The 17,764-nt window shown below is 41.1% G+C and overlaps 1 protein-coding gene across 1 annotated transcript in view; it reads left to right on the forward strand.

Moving 5' to 3' along the window:
• Positions 1-8,037: 8,037 nt before the first annotated feature.
• Positions 8,038-17,764, forward strand: part of ints1 (integrator complex subunit 1) — a 32,265-nt gene continuing 22,538 nt past the window's right edge. Inside the window, exons 1-21 of the mRNA XM_088329519.1 lie at positions 8,038-8,197; positions 8,429-8,549; positions 8,789-9,079; positions 9,322-9,518; positions 9,608-9,745; positions 9,912-10,071; positions 10,153-10,258; positions 10,337-10,523; positions 11,016-11,161; positions 11,759-11,900; positions 11,977-12,153; positions 12,238-12,346; positions 14,632-14,752; positions 14,832-14,909; positions 14,976-15,133; positions 15,543-15,639; positions 15,723-15,814; positions 16,765-16,825; positions 16,901-17,098; positions 17,178-17,307; positions 17,534-17,713. Coding sequence (XP_088185645.1) covers positions 8,495-8,549; positions 8,789-9,079; positions 9,322-9,518; positions 9,608-9,745; positions 9,912-10,071; positions 10,153-10,258; positions 10,337-10,523; positions 11,016-11,161; positions 11,759-11,900; positions 11,977-12,153; positions 12,238-12,346; positions 14,632-14,752; positions 14,832-14,909; positions 14,976-15,133; positions 15,543-15,639; positions 15,723-15,814; positions 16,765-16,825; positions 16,901-17,098; positions 17,178-17,307; positions 17,534-17,713 — 2,823 coding nt within the window. The 5' untranslated portion in view covers positions 8,038-8,197; positions 8,429-8,494. The remainder of the gene's footprint in view (positions 8,198-8,428; positions 8,550-8,788; positions 9,080-9,321; positions 9,519-9,607; positions 9,746-9,911; positions 10,072-10,152; positions 10,259-10,336; positions 10,524-11,015; positions 11,162-11,758; positions 11,901-11,976; positions 12,154-12,237; positions 12,347-14,631; positions 14,753-14,831; positions 14,910-14,975; positions 15,134-15,542; positions 15,640-15,722; positions 15,815-16,764; positions 16,826-16,900; positions 17,099-17,177; positions 17,308-17,533; positions 17,714-17,764) is intronic.

The following is a 17,764-nucleotide window of genomic DNA, read 5'->3' on the forward strand; positions in this document are numbered from 1 at the left end:
TTGTTTTTGAAAGACAGGGAACAAATATATTATGTTGTTTTTATTCTGAGTCTATTACACGTGAATGTATACATCTGTGTATACTGTACAGTATATATGTGTTTATAGATAAAAATTAGATATTTTATGTTAGGTGTCTTTTTTTCATGTGTCGCAGATGTTTGGGGTCTGAGACAATTGGCATATACAAAAAAATCAAACCAATCCATTTTTTCCTCTTAGACCAGCCCTCTGCCAATTTTTTTAACCCAATGCAGCCCGTAACTGAAAAAGTTTGCCCGGCCCTGGGTTAGCATGTACCCCTCACAGTCGTGAAACATGCATGGCAAGTTGATTAGTGACTTCAATTTGTCCCAAAGTAAGGACGTGTGTGCAAGTGGTTTATGTCTATCTTTGTCCTACAACAGGCAGCCATTCAGTCCAGGGTTTCCCCCTGCCTGTCATGATTACCGATGTGATGCACCTTTGCCCGCTCCTTTGGCGCCAACTGCCTCAGACTTTGATTCGCTCCATGACCCTATTCAACCCACTCCTTTCTGTCACCAGTTGTCAGTCCGTCTGCAAACCTCAGTTAACACTAGGCTATTTTCGACCCTGACTCCCACCTGTTTTGCTCCTGTCTGTCCCCCGGCTTTGACCCGTTTTTGATACTGACCACGTCTACTCTCCCGTCCCAGCTTTCGACCTCTTTTTATCTCTGACCACGTCTACTCTCTTTTCCTGGCTTACGACCCGCTTACGACACCGACGTTTTTGCTCTCCTCTCCCGGCTACTGACCCGTTTTTCCGTTCCTGACACCGCCATCCCTTGCGCGAAAGATCCACTTCCGCGTTCAGAGTGACCTGCTTCCGGCGTCCAGCAATCACCGGATCGTGGACGCAACCCTTTCTCTTTCTTCCAACAAAACTTGGGAGAAACGCAACGCAAGTGGGTCCTGTCTCCGTTCTGGTCCTAACACTGTCGACTGCCAAATGTCAGCTGGCTTGGATTAATTGAACAAAACATAAGTGCCCACTGTATCACACTGAAACGTGAGTTAATTGTTAAGTTAAAATCAGTTCAAACACTTACAACCCATGAATTGTAGAGACAAAAAAACAATTTCAAAATGATCAGTAATGGGTTAGCACGTCTGCCTCAAAGTTCGGAGGTTACAGGTTCAATTCCAGCTACCGCATCCCTGTGCGAAGTTTGCATCTTCTCCTGGATTGGGTTTTCTCCGGGCGCTCCAGTTTTATTCCACATACTAAAACATGCATGGCAAGTCAATTGGCATTTTACGATTGTCCCTAGAAATGAGTGTGTGGATCAATGGTTGTGTCTCTCTGTGCCCTCCGATTGACTGGCGACCAGTCCAGGGTGTCCCTTGCCTAATGCATGAAGTCAGTTGGGATGCCCCTAGTAAGGGTATACGGTTTAAGCCAAGTCAAGTCAAGTCACATTTTTTTGTATAGCCATATATCACTAAATGTCTCAAAGGACTGCACAGGTTACAATTACACTATCCCCTGATCTTAAACGAACATGCGGGCAAGGAAAAACTCAAAACCTGAGCACGAGGAAAATAAGAATTCTTAAGAAGGGGCCTCACAAGTGGTAATAATAAGTGGTAATCAGCCAACATTTGGAGATCACTTGTGTTGCATGTTCAGAGGACAAATTAATGTTTGTTCATTCATGTATTTCATTCATACAAATTTCCACTGTTTAGCCGAATCAGAGTCCATGTCTGAAGTGTGAATTCATAAACTCTAAGGAGTGTCTTTTTAGTGGAAATCTGGTGGCACACATGGACTGGACGTTTGGTATACTATTGAAGGGAATTTAACTGTTAAGGTTGGAGGGAAGGGGTCGTTCACTGACAAGCAACTACTGACAATTAAAAAACTTAAAATGTTAAGTTAATGAATAACTGATTTATAAATAAAATGGAAACAATTATTGCAGTGTTGTTCACCCTGCAAAATGTGAATGATAAAATAATAAGTTATGTATAAAAAGAGTCCTTCAAAATTGTAAACATCTAACTTTTCTGTCAACTTCTAAAGATTATTAGAGTCTTGCTAACCCACAAAAATCACTGCCCGCTCAACTGTCAACCAAATACTAACGCGACCCGGGAAAAGGCTGTGTTCAGCAAGAGAAGACAAAATTGAAGATGAATATCGAAATCCTGGAGCTAGAAAAGTATTTTGTGGATAGTTGCAGCAACGAGGCTCTCTAAAGCAGCTACTCCAGTCCAAAGTCCTATTCCAAATGCTGCTTGTCAAGTCTGACTTATTTTGCCCCCTCCTCATTTTCCAGCCTTTTTGTTTGTTGCGCCCACACGCACAGGTAACAATGTGGCACTCTAAAGTCAGTTTGCATTTGTACCAGATAACCGTTGGGGCACTCAGTGACCCGTAAAGAGCTAAATTACATAATTGATTTTAGATTTAAGCATACATTACATACTTATATTACTTATAAATATCTGAATCCATTTTACAGATTCTTTATTTGAGTAATTGTCGGGGAAAAATATTTTCTCATTGAATCAACACAAACAGGCACACTTACACTTGTAGCTCTTTCACCTGCTGCCACTTCACTTTGATTCAAAGTGCTGTCATGTTTTATGACCAGTGATTCACTGGCTGAGCATGTTGTTGAGTGAAACATGCAGCAGGAGAGAATCTGCTCCACATTTTCCTGTTAACATCATCAGATGAGCAATTGTGCTTTCATTTTTCAATCTGGTTGCTGTCAACCAACATTTGGAGATCGCATGTGTTGCATATTTGATTAGTTTGCCATGACTGACTGGGAAAACAACACAAACATGCTTTTTTTTTCTAAATTATAAAAACATGCCTTTTAATTGATATTTTCTTCAATGCCAATTATTTTGGGGTGGGGGGGAAGGAGGATTTTCAAAAGAGATGAGTAGTCTCAGCTGACTTTAGGGGTGACTGTCAGGGCAGGCCTCAGCCTAAATGGTTTGAGGCGCCCAGGATGTAAAAAAATCATGGTTTTACCATACAGAAGTCCTTAACCAAGTATATATTATGGACATATTCATGTTTTACCGGCACTGTTAACTTTAATATGGAAATTGCCCGAAATTAAATTATAATAATATAATCATTTACAACAATGAGAGGAGGTGTATTCCAATTTCTTTATCAAGAAAGTACTGTGTGAAATATTAAGTACCTCCTAGTAGTTAAAAACTTAGTTATTAAAAAAAAAAAACACAATACTGATATATGAATTAAGCAAAATACGTGAACTATTATAAAAAATGTGCTTTTTTTCTCCACTCAAAGGTCAAAAAATTATATGGTGAGACATCAAAGGCGCACTTAGAAAAGCCAAACTGGCCAAAAATTTGAAATGGTGCCTTATAATCCGGTGTACCTTATATACCACAAAACGACTTGGAAATTCATAGTTACAAGTATACAGTAACTGTTTGACCTTTGAGAAACATATAGAGTGGTCTTTGGGTGCCCTCCTGTCGTTAACAGGCTAATTGTGCAAACATGCTTGTTACATTCCAACTAACGATAAAATAGGTTCTTATAAATAACAAAAATGCAACAATAGTATTAAGTTTGTAGTTATCCATATTTCAGGGCTCTGTCAATTATTTGTGAGCTTTTTATCCAACAGTTTTTTCAATCGTTAACAGGCTAATTGTGCAAACATGCTTGTTACATTCCAACTAACGATAAAATAGGTTCTTATAAATAACAAAAATGCAACAATAGTATTAAGTTTGTAGTTATCCATATTTCAGGGCTCTGTCAATTATTTGTGAGCTTTTTATCCAACAGTTTTTTTAAATACTTATGTTTAATCACATAGATATAAAGTGTTTGGTTCACAATCACTTGAGCTAGTACGAGCACACTGTTTTGCCTAATATCTAATCATACATTCAAATTGTTTCCCTTAACTCTAAAAATAATGCAAAATATGCTTGATTTGTTACAATTTTTAAAAACATCTTTTATTTTATCTTTTTTTATTATTTTACTTGAAAACTAACACTTTTATGCATGTATTTGTCACGACCAGAACGGAATCAGGGCCAAATTGCGTAACGTTAACCACACGTTTTCTTGAAAAAAAGAGGAAGGGCTGCGCCCACGATCCAGTGCTCACTGGACGTGGGAAGCAAGTCGCTCCCGCAAACGGATTGTGATCCGAATACGGGAGTGGATCTTCCGCAGCGGGCGATCGTGGTGTCAGGGACGGAAAAACAGGTCTATAGCCGGGACAGGAGAGCAAAAACGTGGTCAGGGTCAGAAATGGGTCGTAAGCAGGGACGGGAGAGCAGACGTAGTTGGGATAAAAACATGGGTCGTAAGCCGGAACAGGTGAGCAGACGTAGGCGGGATCAAAAACGGGTTGTAGCCGGAGACAAACGGGGAGATCAGGAACGGCAAGGTGGAAAAACGGGGGGAGTCAGGGTCAAAAAGGCTTGCCTTGTAACAACAGAGGTTCGCAGACGGACTGACAAACGAAGAGTGACAGGACAGGGCTTGAAAAGGGACAGGGAGCCAATCAGATAGCCCGCAGCGGCTGGAGCCAAATTAGCAGGCACAGGTGATCCAAATTATGAATCATGACAGTATTGTCGTGTTTTGGGGTGTGATTTCATGTTTTTATTTTATTCATTTGTATTGTATTTATTTTTGTATCCATTTTGTGGTAATTTTCTTACTGTATATTTAACGTGGGCAGCACGGCGGCGCAGTGGTTAGCGCGTGTGCGGCACAGTTCTAAGGTCTTGGGAACCTCATGTATGGGTTCAAATCCAGCTACCAGACTTACTGTGCGGAGTTTGTATGTTCTCCCCCTGCTTGCGGGGGTTTCCTCCGGGCAGTCTGGTTTCCTCCCACATTCCAAAGACATGCGTTTCAGGTGGATTGGCCGGTCCAAATTGTCCCTAGGTGTGAATGAGCGAGCGAGTTGTCTCTCCCTGTGTGCCCTGCGATTGTCTGGCAACCAGTTCAGGGTGTCCCCTGCCCACTGCCCGATGATTGCTGGGATGGGCTCCAGCACCCCTGCGACCCTACTGAGGATAAGCGGTGCATCTAATGAGATGAGATGAGATATTTAACGTTTTTATACAGCACTTAGAGTTGCACTTAAGTGTCTGAAAAGTGCTATACAAATACATTTTGATTTTATTTTTTCTGGTTCGATTTGATAAATGGTACAAAATATATCAATACCGCTATGTGTCGTGAATTACTTTTTCGCCTTTACAATGCATTCCATCCATTATCTGCACCGCTTATCCTCAGTAGGGTCGCGGGGGTGCTGGAGCCCATCCCGGCTGTATTCGGGCAGTGCCTTTACAAAGTATTGGTTTATTTATCTAGCAAGACCCAAAAACTTCCATTCTATCAAAAATCCTCATATCGCCACAAAATGTAAACAAAAGGACAACATGTAGATATGTTTTTCTACATGACAGTGATAATATTATATTCATAAGATATAGTCACGCTCAATTTTAACGACTTAGCTCATGTTCAGCTGGGTTGGCCGTGCATGTTCCAGGCACCCGAAAGAGTGTTGAACTGTGCAGTCGGAGCAGTTTTGGATTGCAGGAAGTAACAATGAGTCACTAATCTCCATGCTTTTTGTATCTGACTAATTCTCTTCAACTCGTTTGGAAATGTGATCTGACACCCAGAGGCCTCCCTGTGTACAAGAGATCATTCCCAATCCTACCACCAAGAGTTCCAACTTCAAATCAAATAAGGCTTGATGCTGACCACTCATGACATTTACCTAATATTTTCCCTTTCCAGATGTTTGGCCATTGTTCTGGATGCGTTGCTATGCCATACACATGCTATCATGAATACACTTCCCATATGACACCACAAATTCCATTTACATCACCCAAAAAGATGAAAACACGTTACGTAACAAGGTGGAGAATGTTTTTCTGTACCAGAGAACATTGGCGGAAGCTGTGGTGAGACTATTTACAATGCTGAAATATATAACTTTTGTTGATTTTGTCTGAGGGAGTGAGTATGGTTTGAGCAATGCTCAGTGGCTCACTGCAGGCGGGTCCACACATGAGGAAGCATTACATCATCAATAAAGCTGTTTCTGTCAAGTCATTTGTAGGCCTGCAGTGGGATGAGAGCCACTCAACTGTACTTGCCCAAGACACACCACAGGAAATTGTGCCCCTACAACCTCGGTGATTAAGGGATCCACCGGTCCAATTCGGAGAATCCATCCATCTATTTTCTCGTAGGTGCTGGAGCCCATCGTAGCCATCTTCAGGCAGTGGGCAGGGGAGACCCTAAACTGGTTGCCATCCAGTTGCAGGGCACACAGAGATAGACATCTCACTCATTCATTCACACTTAGGGACAATTTGGACTGGCCAATTAACCTGACATGCATGTTTTTGAAACGTGGGAGGAAACCAGAATGCACACAAGCACGGGGGAGAGCATGCAAACTCCGCATGGGGAGGCTGCGTTTGCTGGATTTGAACCCTGGACCTCTGCACCATGGAGCTGTGCGCTACCCACCCATCCGCCATGCCATCCTGATTCTGAGAATCGATTCGTGTATTTAAATCATTTGTGAATAATTAGTGGCAAACTCGACATAAAACAAGCACAGCGTTATTCTCATTATATCCTTTGAACAAATACAGAGGCCAATGTTGAGGCCCAAAAAATTATGTTAGTCAAAATAGCTACGCCCCTGGTCCAAGTCCTTGTTTTTTGTTTAATTTTTGTTTTATCATCATTATCTCATACCTGGTTTGTATAGGAAGATCAAGTTATTTCATCATAATTGATGGTTTAAACCAGTGGTTATCATCTGGTCGGACTTCTACAACTCAAATCAAGAAAACAATTCTGCTTTTCAAATGTATTAAAGGATTGTGCAGTTTAAAGCAGAGATGGTAGAATGTTTCTTTTTTTTCAAACAACAAAATGACCAGAAAAAACAAAACGACTTTAAGTACTGTAAACACTTGCATATAAGCCTATGTTGCATATAAGAAACCACCTAAAACTGCTTTAAAAAGCCACATACGCAAATAAATGCTTCCCTCAAAAATTAATAAAACTTATACCTAAACAACAACAATGATTTAATTATGTGGATAATAACGATGAATATACTGGTAAAAAGGCTAAAATATAACATTATTGAACCATTAACTGGACCTTCCAGCACTGGTTAAATGGCAGACACCATTTACATATTTCCCAATCATTTCCTTCTTTGACTCTTTTGGTTAACTTTCTTAGGACTCAATACTATGTGAGGAAAAGGGAGATAAAACAAACAAAATCACAATAAGATGAGATGTGGTACCTCTCAAACACCTTTAGGACAGCGCCGAATGACTGAACAGGAAGAAGAGATTAATCGGTATATTATCACCATCTACTGTTAATGAGTGGAATAGACCCTCCGTTTTTTCTTCTTAGAATTATTTTGCCAAGAAAAAGGGCCGATTTACACTGACCCACTGTTGAGAAACACTGTTTGAAACCCTACCTCCACCATCACTGTGTAAACTACCGATAATTTTTTCAACATGATTTACACTAATAACACCTCATCTCATCTCATCTCACGTATAAGGCAAATTTGAATGCTATGTTTGAGAAGGTTTTTTTTCAGAAAGATCTCTTTCTATATCAAAAATTACAAAGGCAAATGTTGCCATGTAATGTGCCTAATTGCAATTGTCAAAATGCAATAGGACAATAGATAATAACGCAAAAACACAACGTGCATTTTAATTCATTAAAGATTCATATGTGGATTCCAATTAATGTAATTGCTTTAATTCATCTTTTTTGTGGATAGAAACCAGTAGCCAACGAAATCAGTTACGGTAAATTAAGCACTCTTAGAACAAAACATGTTTGAGATTAAGGTTGTTCTAAACTTCTGACATGCTGCCCTGCCAAATTCCCTACTGGCGATAGGTGGCACTATCTTAATGCCGGACAATTGGCCGCACTTCTCTGGCTGAGCGAAGAAGATACAATTGTCTCCCATCAGTAGGATTTTCACGTCATTTAGCTCCAAGTAAAAACTCTTTGTTGTTATATAAACACAAAAAAATGCTAAATATTTAAAATCATTTTTGATTCTGTTTGGACAGCGTTCAGAATCTTCGAAAGTGTCCTACACTTAAGAGCTGTAAGTTGACTGCGTTCGTTCTTGTTAGCAGGGCTTTAGCAAAGAGGTAAATAATAAGATGATGCCTGAGAGAAACAAGTAGCTTTACTTGCTGCTGTTACTAAAGTGTCAGCGATAATGTGTCCTTAATACAATTATATTAATTCTGATAATCTTCAAAGTGCGCGGCCAGTAAATAATATCAAACTAAACCTGCTTTATCCAGCTAATTTATGATTTTTTCGCACTAAGAGCATCCTACCAAATGACGTGAAGCGTGGGTCGCCTGCTGTAAACATTTTGAGAATCTTGGTAGTGATGAATCGCCCGAAGCCAACAGCCCTGCGGCGCCCCAGTGCTGCCAAAACATCTGGTAAGTTGTATTCACCCAAATGTCATGACCAAAAATTCCAAAGTCCCTCTTAAACGAGACAACGTGGCATGATTTAAAACTATTATTAACAGTACCCAATATCCGTGGTCGGTAACCACCGATCTGCTGACCGGTCGTTTAGTACTCGGCTGCACGGAATAATTGCATTTGCCTTATTATTTTACATATACAGTACACGCATTTTTCAAAACATTTTTGTCAAACATTTCTCCTTCTAGGGCACCCTCCACCTGGAGACTTTATTGCATTAGGCTCAAAGAATCAGGGCGGGGAGTCCAAAGCCCCCACAGTTCTCTTGAAGCCGGCTGCTGCCGCTCTGCCTGCCGATCGCAAGAGAGACAACACTTCTACCCTTCCGTCCTCATCGGGTCTGTCTAGCCTCACTAAGCGGCCCAAACTTTCCACCACGCCACCAATCAGTGCCTTGGGACGGCTTGCTGATGTTGCTGCTGCAGACAAGAGGGCAATATCACCCTCTATAAAGGAACCATCTGTCATTCCTATTGAAGGTAAGTTCAGTTGTAATTGTTCTTTAAATGCTTACAATTGCCTTGTGAGGCTGGATTTACTATGCCAGCCCATTTGCACAATTTTTCACAATTTTACATGTTTAAGCCGCCCTCTTGTTTGCTGCAATTATAGTATTAGTCATATTTGCAAGAGTGATCTCTTTCTACTTTCTCTTGTCTTTAAAAATATGTAACATGCTCTGTCAATGCCTGTCAATGTGTGTGTGTTTTCTGTGTACTAGTCCCACCAGCGCTGCTGCTTGACGACATTGAAGCAGCCGAGTCGGAAGGCAATGATGAGCGCATCGAGGGTTTGCTTTGTGGTGCGGTAAAGCAGCTGAAGATGAACCGAGCCAAGCCGGACATCACTCTCTATCTCAGCCTCATGTTCCTGGCTAAGATCAAACCCAACGTGTTTGCTACCGAAGGAATCATAGAGGTATGTGCTATTGTTGTTTATTTTCCCCAAATTATCCATCATCAGTGAGTGATTATGCCTTTCTTTAATTCTTCAATAATTTTCTTTAGGCCTTGTGCAGCCTCCTGCGTCGAGATGCTTCCATTAATTTTAAAGCGAAGGGAAACTCCTTGGTGTCTGTTTTGGCCTGTAATCTGCTCATGGCTGCCTATGAGGAGGACGAGAACTGGCCAGAGATTTTTGTTAAAGTAAAAATTGTTTATTTATACATGCAAAGTGTGGATATGGGTTTGTGGGTGGGTGGTATGTTGGTGCAAGTACTCATTGAGAACAATTGGCTCTTCCAGAAAACCTACATATGACAAGATTACTTTCTACATACTCATATGTTGAAATACAAAATTAATCTTTCAGGTTTACATTGAAGACTCCCTTGGGGAGAGAATTTGGGTGGACAGTTCTCACTGCAAAAATTTTGTGGACAACATTCAAACTGCTTTCAGTACAAGGATGCCCCCCAAAAGCATGCTGCTCCAGTCTGACACCAGTCGAAACCCTGGGGATCTTAGTGCAGGTACCAACGAATCTCTGTTTTTTGTGGTTGTACTTTTATTTGTATTTTTTGCTGAAAAAACAAACCTCTATTATGTTTCAGGAAGCAGCCCACATCCATCAACTCCTGATGAGGATGACAGCCGAACGGAATTGTTGATAGCAGAGGAGAAACTAAGCCCTGAGGATGAAGGGCAGGTTATGCCAAGGTAGTGAATAACATAAAAAACATAGTCTGTTACATGGTTACAATGTGTGTTCAAAGCTAGTTGTCTGGGCTGTTTCAGATATGATGAACTGTCCGAGAGCGTTGAGGACTATGTCCTGGACGTCTTGCGCGATCAGCTCAACCGCCGACAGCCAATGGACAATGTTTCACGGAATCTACTGCGCCTTCTGACTGCCACTTGTGGCTACAAAGAGGCTCGACTCATGGCTGTGCAGAGGCTTGAAATGTGGCTCCAGAACCCCAAGGTGAGGAACACAAGTTGTCATATCACACCATGGTCACATATAAACCTTTCTTCACCATGCCATGGCAACACCCAAACTAATGTTCTTGCAAAAAGTAAATTTGCCCCATTTTATTTGAAAGACTCTCTAAAAATATAGCGTTGATTGTGAATTCATTGTTGCTAATGTTACAAAGCTGACTGCAGACAGTTTGCTCATACCTCTTTCAATTACACATGGTTTAATACATGTCTAATTACCAATATGTGGGTTCAGACTTTCTGGCTGTCCTCAAATAGGCCAGAGGGCCACCAGGCTTTATTCGACCACTCCCCTGCTGTAAAAATAACTCCATACAAGATAGTTTTTGAATACAATGAATTTCCTACTCTGAACAGAATTAAAACGCATAATTTTAAACCTGTATTTGTTTTTGTCCCTTGCACTGTTGTAAAATTCTAAGTGGAAATGTAGCGTTGAACTTTAATTTTGCCAAATTGTGCACTGGTACAGCTGACTCGGCCGGCGCAGGACCTCCTTATGTCGCTGTGTATGAACTGCAACACACATGGAGTGGACGACATGGAGGTCATTTCCAACCTGATCAAAATCCGCCTCAAACCCAAAGTGCTTCTCAACCACTATATGCTCTGTGTCAGGTCTGTGCCCCCACATTTGTTAAACCTTATCAATCTGAGGTGCTTTCCTCCTGTGTATGATTTACAAAATGTATGGCTTTATTCTGTTGTGATGTACAATGTACAGTAGTTGGACTTTTCTTTCAAGTCCTACAAAAATGTTGTGAGGTAGCAAGGAGTGTGTAATGGCTTCAATTCATTACAATGTGGACAATTATTAAATTTAAAACTAATTCTCTCCAGCATAATTTCTAATCAAGTCATATTTATTTCTATAGCCCAAAATCATCTCAAATTATTTTATAAACCGACAGTTGAAAATATTTTGACCTTGAATTCTATCACGTTCATCCATTCATACTACAATGGTAGGCTGGTTCCATGCTGATAGCCGGCAGATCCAGCTTAAAGAAAATTAGGGTTCCATAGACGAATGATGGGCCAATTGATCCAACAATCGATTTAAAAACATGGTCACTAATCAAACTTAAGTTACGGGACCACTGTAGTTGCTTATTTGTGCAATCTGGGTCTTTTTTTATGTTACCTTTTACAATCATATAATTATATTTAAAATATTGCTTTAAATGAGCCTTTTTTTCATTGTTCTTTGCACAGAGAGCTTCTGAATGTGCATAGAGACAACCTGGCCACCATGGTCAAGTTGGTCATCTTCAACGAGCTATCCAATGCTAGGAACCCCAATAACATGCAGGTTCTCCACACGTTGCTGCAACACAGCCCGGAGCAAGCGCCAAAAGTGATTTTAACTTTAATCAAAAGGTATTCAGTGTCCCCCCCAGAAAGAGGCTTGAAATTCCAATATTTTTTTGTAGTTCTTGGCAATGGTCTTCCAAGACTTGCTTACCAACAAGGATGACTACCTTCGGGCCTCGCGAGCTCTGCTGAGGGAAATAATCAAACAGACAAAACATGAAATCAATTTTCAATCCTTCTGCTTCGGTTTGATGCAGGAGAGAAAGGAGGCCACCTACACGGACATGGAGTTTAAATTAAGTGCCTTGTCTCTACTCCTGGCAAGTTCTTTTTTTTTTTTTTTTAAATACTCATTTTGACTTTACACTCCCTACTTGTAGGAGCGCTTTGTCATCCAGGTGACAGATTTGTTGACAGTCTCCATGATGTTGGGCATCACAGCGCAAGTCAAAGAAGCTGGTATTGCGTGGGACAAAGGAGAGAAGAAGAGTAAGTTATTTGCATTTCCATGGTGATAGATTTTCAAACTGTAATATTAAGTTTGTTTGGCTTACAGTGCACTATACTTTTTAGATTTGATTACTACATAAAGCATTACTTGGCTATCTACTAGGGATGTAGTATTCCTAAAAAAAATGACTGTTTTAAAATTGACAGAATGAAGTGCCGCTGTGGATAATAGCTATCTAGAGACAGCGCTAATCATAGTTTCGCTTACAGCTGCCGTATTTTGACAACTGTAAGGCGCACCGGGTTATAAGGCGCACCCCCCCAAACTATTTTTTGTCCTATATTTTCTATACCTGTACATAAGGCGCTACAATGGGAATGTCAACAAAACAGTCAGATAGTTCAGTCAAACTTATTAACCCCCTAACATTCCAACGGCTCGCAAAGAAGCAAATCCTTGTCTCTGACATATACAGACACGGTGTTTGTACGAAGTCAAAGGGAAACGTGGTTCTTTACTGTGCATATGACAATATACACTCATCACAGAAACATCAAGATCATTCTGGAACAAGATACAGTGGGACCTCGGTTATCGCGGTTAATGGGGACCAAAACCACCCGCAAAAAGTGAAAATCTGCGAAGTAGCGACGCCCCTTCCAAAAAAAAAAAAACAAATGAACCCACGCAGGAGGTTCCCACGACCTCAGAACTGTGCCGCACACGCGCTAACCACTGCGCCGCCGTGCTACCCGGCCTCAGCGCCGAGCCCCCGACCTACCCGGCGAGTCCGGTCGCCGAGGCGAAGGCCCTCGAGGCCCAAGTAGAAGACGCCGGGCGCCGGCCTCAGCGCCGAGCGCCCAACCTACCGGGCTGAGTTGGCCCTCGGGCGCCATCGCGGCCCGAGCGGGAGACGCAGAGCGTTGGCCTCCGCGCCAAGCGCCCGACCCGCTCGGCTTGTCGCGGTGTCGTGCGTATCGCGCAGCGGGTTAAGGGCTCGCTCGCGGGAGCGACCGAACGGCACCCGCGGTGTGGCGCAAGTAAAACAAAATTATTATTATTTTTTTTTTTTAGACCCGGTTAATGGGGACCAAAACCACCCGCTAAAAGTGAAAATCTGCAAAGTAGCGACACCCCTTCAAACCCCCCCCCCCCCCCTTTTTTTTTTTTTAAACTATTACAGGCCGCGAAGCTCTGAAGCCGCGAACGTTGAAGCGCGAAGTAGCGAGGTCCCACTGTACTGGGAAAACATAAGGCCGGGGTAGCTCACCAAAGTCGACTTGCAGTCATCACGTTCAATAATAATACGCAACCATGGTCCTCTTACATCCGTAAGTGTAATAAATCAAACTGAGTAAAATATTTACATACTCCAAAACACGCAATAATGCAGACAAATAAAATATCAAATCCACCGAGAAGCATCTGCATCAATGGACGTTGCTTGTTGCTAGCTGTCTGTTTAGCACCGTAATTCCTGTTTACAAATACAGACTACAGTAATAAAAAAAAAATCTCCAGACCGTGGAGCAACTAAACGTGTGATTCACATCGCTTTCGGCCAATTGCAGGCTTTATTTTGCCCCGCTTTAGCCTATGTAGCCTGTAAATGCTAAAAAAGGAACTGCCCCCTTTACCTCCGAATAACTTTAGCCAGTAGTGACAGATTCAAATGATTATTGACATATTGGTTAGGAAATGAAACACAGGTATATAGATCCCAGCATACACCGCAGACTACTTTGCCACAGGGGAAAATCTTGTTGGCAGCTGCTTGCCTTAGTTGCAAGACCTTGCAACTCAATATTGATCCATATATATGGTGCACTGTATTATCAGGTACATGGTCAGCTTTTGAAAAAAAGAAAGGCTTTTAGGTGCGCCTTATAGTCGTGAAAATACGGTAATTAAATGTCGCTCATTTTGTATTTCCCCTTTTTTTAATTTCTTGATAAACTCTTTAGCAATATGAACTTACAGATTGGCAACTAGCAGAACAGACTCTTTTGAGTAAGAACCATGGACAAAGTCATAACTTCTCTCATACAGCTACACTTACTGAGCTTAAAGATTTTTGTCATGTAAGGCTTACGTAATAACGTAACGTTGAATTGAGGAGAGGACCAGTATTGAATACAAACATGGTTGCACTTAGTTATTTTACCTTCAAATATTTTTCAAAAATGTATTTTAAAATTGTATAAAATATTGAATTAGAATTGTAAAAAAGTTGTATAATCTATAAAATGATGCAATATATTTTAGCAGCATGGAGTGAAAAGCTGCACTTATTAACTACATGGTGGTTTGTGCTTTGCTTCAGACCTGGAGGTTTTAAGGTCTTTCCAAAATCAAATTGCCTCCATTCAGAGGGATGCTGTGTGGTGGCTTCACACAGTTGTTCCCACCATCAGCAAAGTGGGAGCCAAAGACTACGTGCATTGGTACCTATTGATTTCCAGGGGCATGTTTTGTTGGAAAAAGGGCTTAGCGTCAATTTAACAAAATGCATTCACCCAACAGTCTTCACAAAGTACTTTTCACTGAACAACCGGAAACCTACTACAAGTGGGACAATTGGCCGCCAGAGAGTGAGAGGAAGTGAGTTGCAAATGTTGGTCTTTTTATCTGATTGGAAAAGAATCAGCTGTCTTTCCTGCACCCCAGCTTTTTCCTGCGCCTCTGCTCTGAGGTGCCTCTTTTGGAGGACACACTGATGCGTATCCTGGTGATAGGGTTGTCTCGGGATTTGCCTCTCGGCCCAGCGGATGCCATGGAGCTTGCCGATCACCTGGTCAAGAGGGCGGCTGGCGTCCAGTCTGACGGTGAGGGATTACTTTGTTACTCCAGTGTAACAGGGATGTATTGTTCATTTTCTTTACACTGTGAAGAATTGCCCCTGATGTCTTTATACAAGTGGCTGTATACCCCTGTCAACATACTAGTGACCTAAAGCTGACTTTGACCTAAATCACGATGACGACAGGAGGTTGAACCTAACCCTTAGATTGGAGAGATTCAATACTTGCAATAGCAAAGCCCGATGATAGATATGAGAAGAGCACTTCTGTACAGAGAGCAAACATTTATTACTGGGGAGTTCCCATTTAGCGTTTTCTAATCTCCAGTATGATGATTACCTATGTTCTCGATTAGTGGCAGAAGCATCCTTAACTTTTACTTTTTGAAACATGAAAACATCACGTGGTTGTGGACCAACTGCTTATCAAACAGATCTGGAGGTTCTGGTTGTTGAGCGCATCCAGCTCATTGACGCCGTGCTCAACTTGTGCACATACCATCATCCCGAAAACATCCAGCTGCCTGCGGGGTATTTTACTTATTTTTTTTTTAAGTACTCAGTTGTTCCTTGTGTTTGTAGTCAGGAATACCAAAATAGTCAAATGTTTGCAGGTATCAGCCGCCCAATTTGGCAATATCCACCCTTTACTGGAAAGCATGGCTTCTTCTTCTGGTGGTAGCTGCATTCAATCCACAGAAAATAGGTACCAGTACTTAATTTCAGGTTTTTTTGTTGCTATACTTAGTGTTTTCAAGAATACCGTTGTACTAATACCCACATTGTAGCGATCTCATTAAAACATGATTCCTCCATGTGAATCATTTTCCAGCAAACAAAAAACATAGCTGAATTTTGTTTTATCCAACAACAGGGTTCCCGCAGAACCTTGAAAAGTCTTAAAAAACATTACATTCATTATTGTAAAAATAATGGCTTAATTGGTATTAAAATGTTTTAATACCAATTTTCAAAAGTCTTATAAATATGAACACATAAAATGTATATTTTTGGGAGCTAAATAAATAAAAAGTTATTCTCTGCCAGTTTTGACTGAATATTATCTACTGTTAAACATCCTTTTATTATATAGTTTTCCATGTCTAAAACTTTGGAGAGTGCAATTTTTTTTCAACCGAACCATAATGTGAATAAAAAAACAAATGTAAACAAAGATTTGTTTAAAATTGCCTCTAGTTAATATGGTGATTTTTGGCTAGTTTCATTCGTGGGGTTTTTTTGCTGACTTGGTCTTAAATTTGATTTCAAAAGGCATTACAGAAGTCTTAAAAAGCCTTGAACTTAACTTGCTTTCAGCTGCAGGCACCCCGAATAACATTAAAGCACATACAGTATATAGAGAAAGCCATTTTCAACATTTGGATTGCTTAATAGTTTATGAAACTGACAGAGGTGTAGTTTTCATACATGAACATTCTTGACTTAGTTATGAACATATTTTACACCTCCTATAAATAAATCTTCCCTAACATTGTCATAACGCGTTACAGATAGAGTTGATTAAATTGTGATTCCTGTTTTGTGCTGTAGTCATGCCTCTTATTTATTGTATCTGTATCACTGATGGGATTCTGTCTGTCTAAATATGCATACTTATTTCCGTTGTGTAGCTCTCACACTTACTATTCTCTGTAGGTTTGACTGCCTGGGATGGCTACCCTACCCTAAAAATGCTAATGGAGATGGTTATGACCAAGTAGGCACATTTTCTTTGGCTATAAATAATCATGAGTTTGATGCCCAATCCCATGATCATTTCACGCCTCAACAGCAACTACACTTACCCACCGTGCACCGTGGCAGACGACGATACAAAGACTGAAATGATTGGTCGTGAGCTGCAAATCTCGCAGCGGGAGAAGCAGGAGATTTTGGCCTTTGAGAGCCATTTGGCTGCCGCGTCCACAAAGCAAACCATTACGGAGAATAACAGCTTGCTCCTGTCCCAGCTGACCAGTCTTGACCCGCAGTAAGGGCAAAGCCAAAAAAACTACGAAGAAATCATTTGTAGGTTTGGTGAGTTGAAATTACTTTTTGTATTTGCTTAGGGGTCCGCCTCGCCGACCTCCACCTCAGGTTCAAGAGCAAGTGAAGACCCTCAACCAATCCCTACGTCTTGGACATCTCCTATGCCGTAGCCGCAACCCAGATTTCTTGCTCAACATCATACAAAGACAGGTGTGGTGTACAAATTAGGTTGGTCAGTACGTAAGATACATCATCTCAATGAAAGCAAAACTGTACAATCTAGAGTATACATGTTGGAATACAAGTTTTATTGTGTTAAAAAATTAACAATATTTAAAGAAGCTGCTACAGGGAAGAGGGCACAATATACATTCTGACAACCATATTTATACAAAATTGTGCAATTTTGTCATTCAATTTTACCTTCGACTTTCAGGCTTCTTCCCAGTCCATGCCGTGGTTAGCTGATTTAGTCCAGTCAAGCGAGGGGTCTTTGGATGTGCTCCCTGTGCAGTGCCTGTGTGAATTCCTGCTGCACGATTCTGCAGACGACAACCTGCATATAGATGAGGACGACGAGAGAGAAGGCAAAGAGCAGAAAGCCAAGAAAAGACAGGTACCTCCATGATGATGTTTCTGTACTTGATCTCGATCAAGATCTTAAGAG

The sequence above is a fragment of the Urocampus carinirostris genome, chromosome 1 (assembly GCF_059441175.1).
Source record: "Urocampus carinirostris isolate Australia breed hairy pipefish chromosome 1, RoL_Ucar_1.0, whole genome shotgun sequence".
NCBI lineage: Eukaryota > Metazoa > Chordata > Actinopteri > Syngnathiformes > Syngnathidae > Urocampus > Urocampus carinirostris.